Source organism: Cryptomeria japonica, chromosome 11, assembly GCF_030272615.1.
Source record: "Cryptomeria japonica chromosome 11, Sugi_1.0, whole genome shotgun sequence".
Lineage (NCBI taxonomy): Eukaryota > Viridiplantae > Streptophyta > Pinopsida > Cupressales > Cupressaceae > Cryptomeria > Cryptomeria japonica.
This window is the reverse complement of record NC_081415.1, coordinates 464578316-464593692: the sequence shown is the minus strand read 5'-3', so window position 1 is coordinate 464593692 and position 15377 is coordinate 464578316. Positions and strand designations below refer to the sequence as shown.

Genomic DNA, 15377 nt, shown 5'->3' with positions numbered 1-15377 from the left:
CCCCATCTAACAAATAGTAGATCTCTATGTTCCTTAAGATCCTCCCTATCATGTAGTGGTATGTGGTCGTTCCACGAGTCCTCTCAAAACTTTGCTTTTTTGCCATATTGCACTTCCCATGAGAGATGATTGGAGATTATGTGTTTGCATCTCATAATGAAGTTCCAAATGTTTGACCTTGAAGGAGGATTTGGTGTGGTGAATAATCTGGCATTACTCACAAAATCAAAATACTTTCTTTGCATTAATTTGCTTCAATTTGAATTTTGGTTTGCAAAGATGTTGTAAGTGACTTTCACACCCAAGGCTAGATATTGTGTAGTGAGTTGTCTAATGCCCCACCACTTACTTGAGGGAGGCAAACTTTTCTTGAGACTTGTTGGTGTACGTGTAAATGTTATTGCAATTTCCAATTTAAAGAACAAGTTATATGCAGGATGGTGTATTTAAAATTTAGATATTATAACTATGACAATAATATTGTTATCTTTCTTTTGCTGCAGGTATGGAGGATGAACATGTATCGATTTCAATGTCATCTCCTTTCTTTTGAATGATGTATATATAGTAAGGTTGTCACGATCAAGTGGCACCTTGATCGGACATGTCTTTTAGACATGTCCGACCAAGATGTCACTTGGTCGTGACTCTTACCAATATCAACCGATCCATTTGATGATAACTAATTGGTGCTAGTGTAAATAATAACAAATCTGTAAACATACCCGATAATGAATCGGTATCATTGCAAATGATAACAGTTCGATAATCACACCCGATAGTGAATCGGTGTCATTGCAAATAATAACAGTTCGATAATCACACCCGATAGTGAATCGGTGTCATTGTAAATGATAACAGATTGGTAAACACACCCAATAGTAAATCCGTGTCATTGTAGATGATAACAGATTGGTAAACACACCCGATAGTAAATCGGTGTCAAAGTAAATAAGTCTGATAACTAATTGCATTTCATATGCTATCGGATTAATACCCCTATAGTATATTAATGCCGATTCATAAATGAATCGACATTAATATGCTATCGGGTTATGTTGACGTGTTTTTTATACACAATCATACACAGAATAAAATACCAATAGGCATCTTATCCTCTCTTGAGAAAATAGTCTCTAACTGCTGAATATCTGCAAAAAGGATCAGTTAGATGGACTCCAAGGTTCTTTTAGTGGGGTCTCCACGTGTGGACAAGCTTTTTAGTGGTATGATGTGATTTGCTGTTTCCTCCAAGGGGTCTTACGTATTCAAAGCTCGAAGATTTTACTAAACTAAAGAGGAACTTTCAAAAAAAAGCAAAAGATAGGGTTTGAGAGGTCTAATCTAGCCTAACCCTATGAACGACTTAGCATGAATGAGATTTGGCAAGACTCAACCAACTCCAATTTTGCCATAAGATAACAACTCAATTGAAATTAGTGCGATCTTCTAAGGTAATAATAATGTTCAATGCATCAAAGACCAAGGACACTACTACGAAGGTACATATCCTAGATACGACAATGCTTGAAGGTTAAAGACTCAAAATGTTCTCCAGTCGACCACGCAAGGCTTTCCTACAATCAGCAAGAAGCTAGTGGTTTGGATTGCGAATCCTTCCAAATATCAAATCTCACACTTAGTCTTTCAAATTAACAAACTACTTTGATTGAGCGTGATTCAAGTACATCCAACAACCATGAAGATAACTTAAGAAATTTGCAACAAAACACCATAACTTCAATATTTTATTGATTTCCAAGTCATCATATACAACAATTGCTTGAATTTCTCTCTTCAAGACTCAATCTTGCTACAAAATAAAATTGCTTCTAACTTTAATCTCCCTATTTCACTCTTATCTGACTATTCGACTATTAACTATTATCAAATGAAATGAAAAATGGGGGTATAAATAGCATCCCCAGTTACAATGAAAGGTCCAGATTGAAAGTAAATCAACAGACAAGATCATGACACCTAAACCCTCATTAGGGTTTGTTACAAATGACCTCCTTTTTACTGAACAATATTAAATACATAGCCAAATATTAAATTCGGCACAAAAATCTAGGAGGTATCAACCAATGAGAAATAAGATGTCATGTCATCTGTAACAACCTTTCATCTAGAATCTTATTCCCTTTCCAATTCTCTTTCTTAGCATATGCAATGAATTTTGTCACGATTCCTTCGATTTCTGTGATTGGAATCTCGGGAAGATTCTTGATACTCTCTTCTAAGTGGATGACCTGATCGAATGCATCTAGAAGAGCTGCGTCCCAAGTAGGTTCAAGTTCCTTTGTTCTATCAATCAGGAGCATGGTGGCATACATCTGATCATACTGCTCATCTGTAACATCTGCATCCTTGCGAAAGATGATCTTGATTCTATCCTCAAATTCTTGTATATCTACATCTGTCTCGACCTCGATCCTTCTGCCAAGAATGGTACGAAGTACCTCAAATACTCTGTCCTGGATCGGATTGATCACCTCCTCAACTTGACCACATCTAACACTGATGTCCTCGAAGAGAACACTCTTTATATGAAGTAAGGTTGACCATTGAAACAAACTGTGAGAATCACCTTCTAAGATCCTCTCCTGCGTTAAAATTCTTCTGGATGTGTGTCTTATTACCTTCAAGACAGGGATGACAACGTCCTTGGTATGGGCAAATGCAGCTACCGTTGCCATCAATCTGTGAATAATCTCAAGAACTTGGATAGCCTGATGAATGATCTTCGACATCCTTGTAACAAACTCTATGGCCATTGTATGAGATCTATCCATCCAACTACATGTACGCTGGACCAGGTTCCTGAATCTTTCTGCTTCATTGATCGATTGAAGGGGCAATGCTTGCACTGGTGATCTAACTGGATCCTGACGTCCCAAAGGTTCATTGATGTGACTGAAATAAGTCCTCCATGCACCGACCTCTCTCTCAAGCTTTCTATTCTTTTCTACTTCTTCTCTAAGCTTGTCCTTCAATGCCTCAAATGTGTCGGTGGCATCATCTAAAGTTTGCTCTGCTGTGGATGGTCCTAACTCAATAGTCTGTATATGATAGTCTTCTGCTAGGATCTCACCCTCATATTTGTCTGCTGCCGGTGTAGCTATCTGCAGTTTTCTAGATCCAGTCTCATCTCGAATCATCTTGGACATCTTTGTGGCCTTCTTCTTCTCTGTTGTCATATGTGAACGTCCAACAAGGCTCTCTAAATCAATTGCACTGTCCTCGTCCTCAATTACGATCACCCTAGTCAATCTTTCCTTCAACCAATCTGGGATATTCGATCTTGTCTCTTGAACTTGAATTTCTTTATGTACTATTTCTTCTTGTCTGGGAGGAGATGTCACTTCATTATCTCCTTCTAAATCATAATCTTGGAGAGATCCATCTGACGAAACATGCTGTGCCTGTCCTTCCTCCTGTCTGTCATTCTGTACCATCGACTCCATGGACTCTTCCACTCGAACTGTTCTATTCTCTGGTCTGGAAGAAGTACCTGGTGCTTGATCTTTGTTGGCACCTTGCTTTTTCTTGGAAGACTCTTTCTTTTCCGATCTTTCCTTTCTCTTCGAACCTCTCGAATGGAGATTGCCCTCACTGGCACATCGAAGGTTACCTTCACCTGAATTCCTAGGATTAGGATTGCCTTCACTAACACTTGCTCCACCTTCGGCTGGTTTCTCTTCCAAAGTAAAAGACATAGCTATGCCTTGTTCCCTCAACTTCTGATGCTGAACGTCTACCCATCTGCGAGTACAAGACAAGACTGGTGCCATCAAATCATCTAAATCCACGGCCTCGGGCTCATTCCAATTTAAACTTATTGTTTTGCTTTCTCTATCATATGAAGACTGGATGTGCCTGCCATTGTCCTGAGCTTGGTCGGCCACTCTGTAAATCCTGCATTTCCTGATGAAATCCAAAGGCAATCTAGAATGTATCTTTCGTTTCACTTCGAGATCATCTAAGAGGTTCATCACAAAATCTTCAATTTGGTGCTCATGTTTAAATCTTCTACCGACTGTCTCCTCTAAATGTCCATGTGGATCAAAACTATTCCTCCAAGCAAAAGATGAAAAAGAATACAAGGCTAACTCCTTCTCTGCGTCATCCATGGCTAAGACATTAGGACATACCTCAACTGAATTACCCAAAATAATAGGTACCTGGACTCCATTCTGATGTCTGTGTCTGAATGCCTTCACATATGCTGCCAATTGCCTTGTTACTTCAAGTAACACAATCCTGTCTGTCGGGTACCTCGGCAACATGTATGGAGGTAAAGGACATCCATGCACTCTAATGTAAGTGAACTTGGGAAACTGAATGAACCAAGCACCGTACCTCTTGATGAACTCCTGGGCATCCTGAGATAATCTGTTGTGAATCCCTCCTTGCAATGTCCTTGTGATGTTCATCGTGAAAGTATCATTGACTAACTTGTAGTTCTTCCCTGGTGGATGATGCAAGTAGGTATAGGATTCACAAGCTCTGACCTCGCCGGGTCCTCTTCCAATCACTCCTCTGTGGGGTAGTCCTGCGTACTCAACGCTCCTGATTAAGGCATAGATGACGTATGAACTCATGTGGAAGGACTTAGTAGCCCTGAGTCTTCTCAACTGTACGTCTAAGCAATGGCTAATTATTCTAGCCCAATGTATCGTACCTTTTCCTTGAACAATCACCTGGATGAAGTAAAACATCCACTTCTCAAAATAGAAGGCATGAGGTGCTCCTGTAACTCTGTTGAGCATGGTAATCAAATCTCTGTATTCCTCCTGGAAATCAATCCGGTGCGGTGTGTTCGGTACTTTGCTCAGACGGGGACGACTCTTGAGTAGCCAGTTCTTGTTGATTATGCTTAGGCAAGCATCTGGATCATCATCGTACACTGATCTGGCTCCTTCAATGCTCTTGTATATCATGTCCCTGTGCTCTGGAAGATGGAAGGCTTCACTTATAGCTTCCTCTGAAAGGTACGCCAAAGTGTTTCCCTCATTGGACACAATTGTCCTGGACTGTGGATTGTAGTGACGGGCACACTCGATCATCAACTCGTGGCACTGAATAGCTGGAGGAAAACCGGCCGCCTTGATGATGCCACTCTCTATAATTCTCCGGGCGACAGGTGATGGCTTGCCGATGTAAGGGACCTCTCGAAACTTCTTCGTGCTAAAGTTCCCCAAGTTGGTATCTCCAATGTTGCTCCACTTCGACACGATCTTGGTCTCCACCTCTTCGGTCTTCTGATCTTCTTTCATGAGAGCCGAGCGGCTGGTGGATGCTCCCGCCTTTGGGGTCGCCATACCTACACAACATTTCATTATAAGAAATAGATTTTGCAATAAATAACGGTGAATAAGAGAGACAAAGTTTTTAGGAAACCTCATGATAAGTCTCTAGAGTTATCATTTCCTAAAAACAACGATTGAGCTAAGAGAAATTCAAAAATCAAAATTTCAAAATTTGGAATATGACGATGAATGAATAAAGCAATAATAATTAAATCGCCATACCTCGATAGAGAGCTAACTCTAGAATGCAAAAACAAAATTCGCCTAGGCAAAATTTGAGGTATAAAATAGTCTTCAATGTGGTCTCCTCAAAATTGGCTTTGCCACCTCTGGAGTGAACGTGATCTTCAAGTATCGCCTTAGACGTGGTCTTAAATGACCTTCAAATTTGCCTTTGACAAATCGCTCAAACAAATCCTCCAAGTCCTTAGCAAATTCGCCTTAATGTATCCTCAAGTTCGCATTTGATGTGGTCTTCTAATTCGCACCACCCTTGATAACTAAGCGCCACCCTTGGTCTTCAACGTAATTCGCACTCCACACAAGATGATATTAGCGCCACCTTTGGTTTGAAATCGCACCACCTTTGAACACACTTCGCACTATATTCGCCTCCTCTTGATTCGCATGAAGAAAGGTAAAAATGATTATGTGAAAATGAAATCTCTCACCCTTCATATATAGCGCACTCATCCTTTCACCCCTTAGGCCGACTTGCTTAATAAAACCATTTTTTAAATGATTTGCAATAAAATAACAAGGCCGACTTGCTTAATTGGGCGCTTCAAATCGATTTTATATTAATTAATTAATTAATTATTAATGCCTTGCGTTTTTTTAAATGTTAATTTCGATTTTAAATAAAGGCAAAAAAAAATAATTAATAAAAGATAACGCCATATTAAATGCTAAATAAAATGGATATTCAAATTTTAAATTGATTTCGCATTTAAGGAAAATTCGAATTGCTTACTTGGCGCCAAAATTGAAAAAGGAAGGGGTGTACCTCATCGCTTTGGTCCCTTGGAGAGGGACAGGAGCGATCCATGATTTTGGTCTTGATTTTGCATTTCTTACGTCCAACTCCTTCATCTTCGCGTTGAAAATCGATCATCATGATGAGCCCTTTGAATTTGCATGCGTACTTAAATGTCTTTTGAGTGTTCATTGCCTTTGTCCCTTGGAGAGGGACAGGAGCGATCTCCAAATTTCTACGTTCAATATGCATCTTTGTTCCTCGATCTTTCATTATTGGCGAATAACATCTATGCTCATGTCTTTTGCGCTTATTCCATTTGTCTTCATTATGTGTTTGGATGCATTAAAGGGATCATCGCCCTTGTCCCTTGGAGAGGGACAGGAGCGATCCACGTTCTTTTTCTTGACCTTGGCAACTTTACACTTTGATCTCCTTTGCAATGTCCTCTAGACGCCGTCCTTCACTCTTCCTAACCTCGCTTCGCTTTGATCTTGAAGGGACGTGAGTGTTTTTGATAGTATCGCCTTGGTCCTTGTCCAAAGGACAGGGGCGATGTGAGCTTTTACCTTGATTGGCAATGTTTGGACGTTCAACACTCTTGCGAATTATCTTCAAACGATGCCTTGGACCATATGCTATCTTATGACGTCTTGACTTAGTTTGAATTTGAAGCAAAACGAGGAATCCAAAGCAAATCGCCCTGGTCCCTTAGAAAGGGACAGGAGCGATATAGTCTCCATGCTCAAAATGATGATCATTTTACGTTCAAAACCCTTGTATATCATCCTTTTATCATACCATGGACCCTCTAAAACATTGCAACATCTTGTCCTTACGTAAATTTTACATGAAATGACCAATGCATTCAACATCGCCCTGGTCCCTTCCTGAGGGACAGGAGCGAACTAGGCTATAGGGTGTCAATCTCTTCATTTTAACGTCCTTTGAGTGTTTGCGCATGATGAAGACGCCTTGAAATGTCCCTCGCCACCTTGTCTTGACTTGTGTCGACCTTGAACTTTGGAGGAACGACCTTGAACTTGCGTAGGAAGTATCATCACCATTGTATCGCCCTGGTCCCTTGGAGAGGGACAGGAGCGATCCTTCTTTTGTAGCCTTTACCTCACTTTGCCAGGTTCCAAGTTTATATTCAACGGACTCGTCCCTCTTCACTCTATTCGTCCATGCCTTGACATCATCTGTAACTTTGCAAGAAAAGCAATTATATCAAAAATCGCTCTGGTCCCTTCCTGAGGGACAGGAGCGAACTAGGCATTTAACACTGTTATGGACGTCCCAAAAATCTTCAATTTATATTCAACGCATTTATCTCATGTTTTCCCTTGTTTTTGAACGTAAACTTGCCTTGACCTTTGTCTGGATTTTGCATAATGAAGGAAATCGCTCTGGTCCCTTGGAGAGGGACGAGAGCTACAAGGTACCTCGCCCTGGTCCCTTGGAGAGGGACAGGAGCGATTTGGTCAATATAGGTCATTCTCCTTCGTTTCTGCATCTCAAATTATATTCATTTGGCAAAGCATCTTCCTTCGGACGTCCTAAAATTGTTAAGTTTTCGAAATCTTGCAAGGACAAGGCGAAATTTGAATTGTAGCTCCGGTCCTTCACTGAGGGACAGGAGCGATTTTCCTCCTGGAGGCATTTCTGTGCTCATGAAAATCTTCAATTTATATTCAATGGAAAGATATCGCCGTTCTCCATCACTTCCAACTTGAAATTTGTCTGGACTCTGCAGGGATGATGAGATATTTGAAAATGAGCTCCCGTCCTTCACTGAGGGACAGGAGCGATTTTGCTCCTACAGGCCAAAATAACATGATTTTTCACATTCTAACACTTCACGAGGCGAAAACAAATCAATTCCAATGCCCAGGACCAAAATCAAAAAAAGTTAAAATTTGGTCAAAATATTCAATCGGACAAAAATTCACATTTCACTTTCAATACTTAGACAAATTCAAGCTCTGCATTAACATTCCAATTGAAAATTAGACCATTTTGGCGAATTCATTGCATTCAAAATTTGCATCCTAGAAAAGGAAGCTCAAAAGCTCTCAAAAACGACTGGATTTTGGCTTAAAAAGACGGAATTTAAAACCCTAAGGCTTGGCCCTAAATCCAGACGACCAACTAACTAACAAAACCCTAAAAACGAAAGCGAAAACGAGCGAAAAACGAGCAAAAAGAGGGGGTCCCCATTTGCGATGGGGCGATGTGTGAAATGGTCACAACAGGTTACTAGTCTGATAGCATTTAGATCGACGCTTAACTATGTCAAGCAAGTCGTCGATCTAATCTATCTTTATCCAATTGTCAATATCATAATTATGATCAATGTTATATAAAGCATGAATCAGATAATCTAATAGCATAGATGAATAAGCCAATAACAGAATAGAGGAGATTAATGAGTTAGGAGAGTCTTATCTTGCAGAAGCTACTAATGCATTAACAGTACGTTTGATCATTCACCGAACATTAGAATAAAATATCCAAGGATACTCTATCCTCTCCTGAACAAAATCACTACTTGTGCCAAGATTGCGAGAAAGACCACAAGGCGCCTCCAAGGTCTATATGTGTGAACGAGCGACTTTATGTTGGATAGCTTCCTTGGTTATGTATGCTGAAATACAAGGGGGACTTACGCTCAAAAATATCATTCATAAGCTAGGACTTAGACAGATTTAACAATGTATGCTATCTCTCTTTTTGTGAGATTTTCAGATTTAGACTTCCCCAAAAAAGAAGATAAAAAGGAATAGGGTTTAGAAGTTCGATTCTACTCCCAATGAACTTGAGCGATCGGAAAGACTGGGTGAAACCAATAACGATACTTTGTTTTGCCAAGCTAGGACAACTACGCAAAGCAAGTGCAATATTCTAAGGTTGTGCTCAAGATTTTCATACTTATGAAGAATACCATCAATTGAACAATATTTACTCAAAGTAGAAGTTAAAGCATCCACATCATAAGCTCAGGCTAACTTTACACATTGAATGAAAATCATCCATCCAAAGAAACTATGAGCAAGAGTTTCACCAATCTTAACTATCAAATCCTTTGTTCTTCTAACAACTTAAAACAATTTCTACTCTACTTGTTGAAGAAAATGTAAACCATGCCAATCACTTAGATAATAAAAATTCCAAAGCTTAGAAGCACATAAGCAATTTTATTATCAAAGTAACCTCTTGCAACAATTTAACAAAAATATTAACAAAAATCTTACTCTCCAAATGAGAGGAGAAAACCTTATATAGGCACCTAAAAGTTTTGAACAGCCAAGATCGAAGAACAAAAACCCTAATTAGGGTTTTGTTGATGTGTTTTTCATGCACATGCGAACACAGAATAAAATACCAAGGTATCTTATCCTCTCTTGAACAAAGTTTCCCCGAATGTTGAAGATTTCGCTGAAGGATCAATCGAGGCAACTCCAAGGTTCTTGTATGTAGGTTCTCTACTTGTGGATAAGCTCTTGCGGTATGATGTGATTTTGTTGGAATCACAAGGGGACTTACATTTGATGACCTGAGCGTCTGATTCACTTTGGATATCACTGGAACGTGGGTCTTTACTGATCCTTGATTTTTAAAAAAAGGAAAAAAGGATAAGGGTTGGAGAGGAATCTAATTCTAATGCTAAGAATGTAGGAGCAATGGATGACCTTTGATGAAACTCTAACTAAGTCTTGCTTTGACATGCTATGATCATCTCCACAAGGTTAGTGCGATCTTCTAAGGATAGCTTTATGATGTTCGGATCACTGCTACAAGCATAGACACCGTCAGGTTGATGCATATCAATGAAGAAGCGATAATTGAAGTTAAGCTTAAGTTGAATGATTCCAGTTGACTACGCAAGGCAAGTTTGCAATCAACAAACCACTAGTAGTATGGATATACAAATTTCTTCCATTCATCTAATAACATGAAATTAAATTTCAGAAGTATAGAGACCATGCAAATTGTAGAATCAACACATAGAATTCACCATCCCTTCAATGAAGTTTTTACTAAGTTACCGGTTCCAGTTCGGATTCAGGTTCGGATTCGGGTACAGATTCGCGGATTCGGCAAAAAAAAAAATTTTTTGGGTACGGGTACGGGTTCGTCCATACATATATATATATATATATATATATTTTAATATATATATATATATATATATATGTTCAAACTTCAAACATCAAAATTATATATGTTCACAGTTCAAACATACAAATATGAAACATACAATGTAACTTTCCCATACAATGATACATAAATGATAACAGATAAATCATAAATCATAAATCCATAATTGCCAATGCCAATAAATATTCTGATATTGATATATCATAAATCATAAATGTAATATCATATTCATAATTTGCAAAAAAGATAATATTCAAGTTTCAAGTTTCAAAATGTGAAAATGTCATGACACAATAAAGTATAAAGTTAAACATTCAAATTACAAGCCATCTATGGGATTTAAATTCCATATTCATCTTCATCTGAAGCATCCAACCCAAGCCCATGGTCATCAAGTGGTTCAAATTCAGCATCAATTGAACCAATATCAATCGGAATGCCACTCCCACCAGCTATGTCTCTCTCAAATTCCATAACCGCATCGTCTATAGAGACTTGTCAAAGTTGTGCAACTGTAGCATCTAAATCAGCACACTCAGGGGCTAGATCCCAATTCCTTGTTACACCCTCACTATATTCAGGGTCCTTATGTGACAACAAACGAAGGTTGGAGTGTATGTAGACCAAATCCTCAGCTTTCTTTGCACCCAAACGATTACGTTTGACTGAGTGGATGAAGGAGTATGTACTCCAATTCCGCTCAGCTGAAGAAGAACTTGCAACCTGTTAAAAGTTAAAACATAATTAGAAATTTATAAATTAAAATTATAAAATAAAAATATGATAGCATCAAATGGAATTGGAAAACTATAAAAATAAAAAATAAAAAGATACATACTTGGGAGTTAAGTTTAATTGCAAGAGGCTGCAAGTAAACGGAGCCTTGACCATGTACATACCACCACTCATCAGCATCCATCCCATATCTAGCATTAAGAGCTACAACATCATGATTTTTTGCAGATACAAATTGGCCAAACTCCCTCATGACAATACTTCTTGTCTCCTCATCTTGATATATCTTTTTAAAGGTAGCCCTATAGCCAGAAGCAACCTCTGCATCTCTATATGGTGGCACCCTGCTTGGTGTTGCAAGCATCTCTGCACTATAAAATTTTTGCGTCAAAGCAAATGCTAAGAGATGTAAGGGGGTGGTCATCTTGTTCCAACGGTCAACAACAATTTTCGGCACAACTTTGAAAAATGTTTCCATTGGGTCATTTTCTTTTCTATTTATTACTTCTTTTATTTTTTCCACCATGCAATCCATGCCATCATAAATCTCGCCCAAACATGGGCGATCAGTATCAGCATACCTGATCATGCTCATGACGGGCTCAGTGAAATTCAAAACATATTCCACATCAGCCCACCATTTCTCACTGAGGATCAATGCTCTTACTTTTAGAGCTCTTTTTGTGTGGGACTGCTTCCATACACTCCACAAGCTGTTGATGACCATAAAACTCAAGGCGTCTCGCACCTTCAGAAGTCGTCTTAAGACGAGCGTGTGATGCAAATCGTATTTCAGCAACCTAACATGACATAACAAAATACACAACATATATCAAATGCAAGTCTATAAAAAATACAAATTTAAAACTAAAAAATTAAAAAATAAAATTTAAAATTAGTAATTATAAATTACCTTCAACAACTCCAACTTGGAGAAGGTCCTGAAAATGGCTTGTGACATATGATGATTAGTCACAAACATTTGAATCTCCTCGCCCTCCACATACAAATTTTTCACCCAATCAATTTGTGTGCCAAGCTTTTGCATGATTAAATTGAGTGAGTGTACTGCGCATGGTGTCCAAAAGATGTGACCATATGTAGCCTCCACTATAGTCCCTGCTGCCCTACAATTTTTAGCATTGTCAGTTACAACTTGGACAACATTTTGAGGCCCCACCATGTCAATGCATTCTATCAAGATATTGGCAATGGAACTTGCATCTTTCACTTGCCCCTCACAATCCACTGCTTTCAAAAACATTGCCCCTTTAGGACACACTACTATAACATTGATCAATGGCCTATTTTTACAATCTTTCCATCCATTAGAAACAATGGTCACACCTGATTCCTGCCATGTATCTTTGATGACCTTCAACTGTGACTCTACGGATGCTTTCTCCTTTGCCAATAAGGTGGTTCTCACCTTTTCATACCCTGGACAAACATAATTAGAAGGTGTATTGTAAAGAGTATGCACCATGTCCCGAAAGTAAGGTGATCTAACAAGGTTGAAAGGAAGCCCATTGCCATAAAGGCAACGTCCAATTTTGGAATCTGCAACCTCTCTCAGGTCATTTTTGAAGGCGAAATCCAATGGGCCTCTTTTCCGTGAAGCCACAACATTCTGATTCTCTACTGCATCAACTGGTGGGTTTTGCATGAAAGGATGTGAACCAGCTGGTCTTGTGGAGCCAATGCTACTAGAAGGCCTCTTAGACATTGAGCTTGGATGGACAAGAGGATGATCAGTCTTTGCTTTGCTACTTCTCCTATCAGCTTCCTCTTGTTCTCTAATATATCCCAAAACTAGAGCTTTTGACAGCCCCTTGCCATCTGATCCCTTACAAAATTTTATTCCACGCCCAGGGATGAAACAAAGGTGGCCTTTCACTCGAAAGTATGAGCTGGTATACTTAGTGCCACAATGGTTGCATTGCCAAACAAAACCCCCACCACCAGACACTGGCTTGATCATTGTTGTATAATGCCAAAGTGGTGAATCTTGATCAATTTTAAAGGGGGTATTTTCAGTTCGGACATTTGCAACTGAACTAGAGCTTGCACTTGCACTTCCAGTTCCAGCCATTATGTATGATTATATGAATAATGCATCTAAAATGAAAAGAGAACGCACAACATTATTGAAAAAAATTATTAAAATTTCGGTATTATAACCCCATACTATGCATACAAAGTGTAAAAAAAAATACAAGACTTCTTTAAAAAAAATTAAAAAAACTTTAAAAAACTTTTAAAAAAAATTTAAAAATTTGAAAAAAACTTAGAAAAATTCTTGAAAACTTGAAAAAAATTCAGATTCACTTACCTTTAATGGCTAAATCTTTCTTCTCCAGTGATTCCTATGCCTTTGATGCGTGTCTCACACCTTCGTAGTTGTCACCTTCGAAGAAAAATACAAAAACTAAGAACCCTGATTGTAGAGAAAAAATCTTCAAAAATGCAAGTAGAATAGGTTGAATGCATGTTTTGATGCATGAAATGCATCATAGAGGGGCGGATTAGGGTTTAGATGTAAAAATAAGATTAAAAAAATTGTTTTTTAATTGTTTTTAATTTTTTTTTAACCCGTGGGCCCCGTTTTTGGGAACCCACGGGCTTGGGTTCACTCGGGTCCTCTTGGGTTCACCCGGGTCCTCCTGGGTTCGCCCTGGGTCCCACCCGGGTCCTCCTGGGTTCCCTGTGGGTCCCGCCCGGGCTGGGACCAGGACTGGGCAGGGACCAGGACCAGGACCCAGCCAGTTTAGGCAAGAACCGGTAACTGAGAGTTTTTACATGTCTTTTGCAACAATGTCTTGACAACAATCTTTGCCTTCTCTTTCTACTCTACTCTAAAATGCTATCTACTATTGAGCTACTAATTATTGACTATCTCTCTTTTGCTAACTCCTAACTACTAACTATTAACCTTTACAAATGAAAAGCCAGGGCTTTATATAGAGAGCCCTTTACAAATTGACGGCTCTGATTGACTTACAATCAATGGCTAGGATTACAAGATAGAAACCCTAATTAGGGTTTGTTGTAACAAACTTCCTTAACCAATGAGAAAATTTCATTCCAGGAGTGAGGACCAATAGGAAGCAGGGGTAGGTACATCGAAGTTTGTGCCGTCCTTGATGAGTCAGGTACATTGAATCTGGACATGCTGAGGTGGACCAATCTGACTGGAGGAAAAGTGACTGGGATGCCACCTTGTCTGACGTTTGTGTCTTGGTTGATCCTCCTCTGTCTTTGACGTGATGAATGATGTACCTCCTTGACTTCTATGTGCTTGATGAGGCTTCCTTACTGTCAAGTTTTCTCTCTCTAGTAGCTCACCTCGCCTTGAAGTGTTGGTAAGGTCATTCTTCTCTGTCATTAAGTGGTTCCTTTGTGTGGTAGAATGAGATCTTGAGGCTAGCTTGCAACTCCTTGAACACTTGAAGTCTTCCAATGCTTCAAAACACCTTGAGTCCTCCTTTATGCATTTGGAACGTCCTTGATGATGATGGGCTTAGAATAGGTCGTCCTTGTTCTAGCTTGATTTTCTTCCACCTGCAAAACAAACCAAAAGGTGGTTAAGTACACATAATGAATTGATTCTAACATAGCATTTCCTACCTTAAATCATCAACAAGAAGGTATTAGAATGAAATTCGCTCAAGATCCTCTCCAGGGACAGGGCTTATAAGAATTTTGCTTTGGACCCTTTGGAAGGGTCAAGAGCGAAATTTGCTATTTTGCTCAATTTAGACCTCATTTCATCATTTCATAATCTTAGGCCTAGCCTTCAAACCTCTTCTCATCATAATCCCACAACTAGCCCTTTGCCTAGCTCAAGCAAGGTGAAAATAGGAGTTTCAAAGGATTTCGCTCTGGACCCTTTGGAAGGGTCAGGAGCGAAATTCATGATTTGGTCTAAATTCCATCATTTTCTTACTCTAAATTTCCTCCCAAGACAAGCATACACTAGTCTTCTCTCCACCAAGGCCTAGGAATCCATCTCTTGGCCTTCATCATGAGCAAATTAGGTGATTTTGGGAATTTCGCTCTGGACCCTTTAGAAGGGTCAGGAACGAAATTCATTCTTAAACTCAAAATCCTTACTTTTTGGACTCATAACCTATTCAAATACATGCCTATGGCCATCTTTAAGTCCAATTCACCTTCATCAACGCTTGTCTTAA

General features: G+C 39.2%; 2 protein-coding genes across 4 annotated transcripts in view; one reads left to right on the top strand and one right to left on the bottom strand.

The window, feature by feature from the left end:
* Window positions 1-15377, top strand: part of LOC131068324 (vesicle-associated membrane protein 727) — an 81342-nt gene that overhangs the window by 9460 nt on the left and 56505 nt on the right. The window lies entirely within an intron of this gene.
* LOC131860247 (uncharacterized) lies at window positions 10948-11437 on the bottom strand. Its single transcript, XM_059214629.1, has 2 exons — window positions 11288-11437; window positions 10948-11172 (listed from the first exon to the last, which is right to left on the bottom strand). Exons 1-2 carry the CDS (start codon window positions 11435-11437, stop codon window positions 10948-10950), a joined length of 375 nt encoding a protein of 124 aa, XP_059070612.1.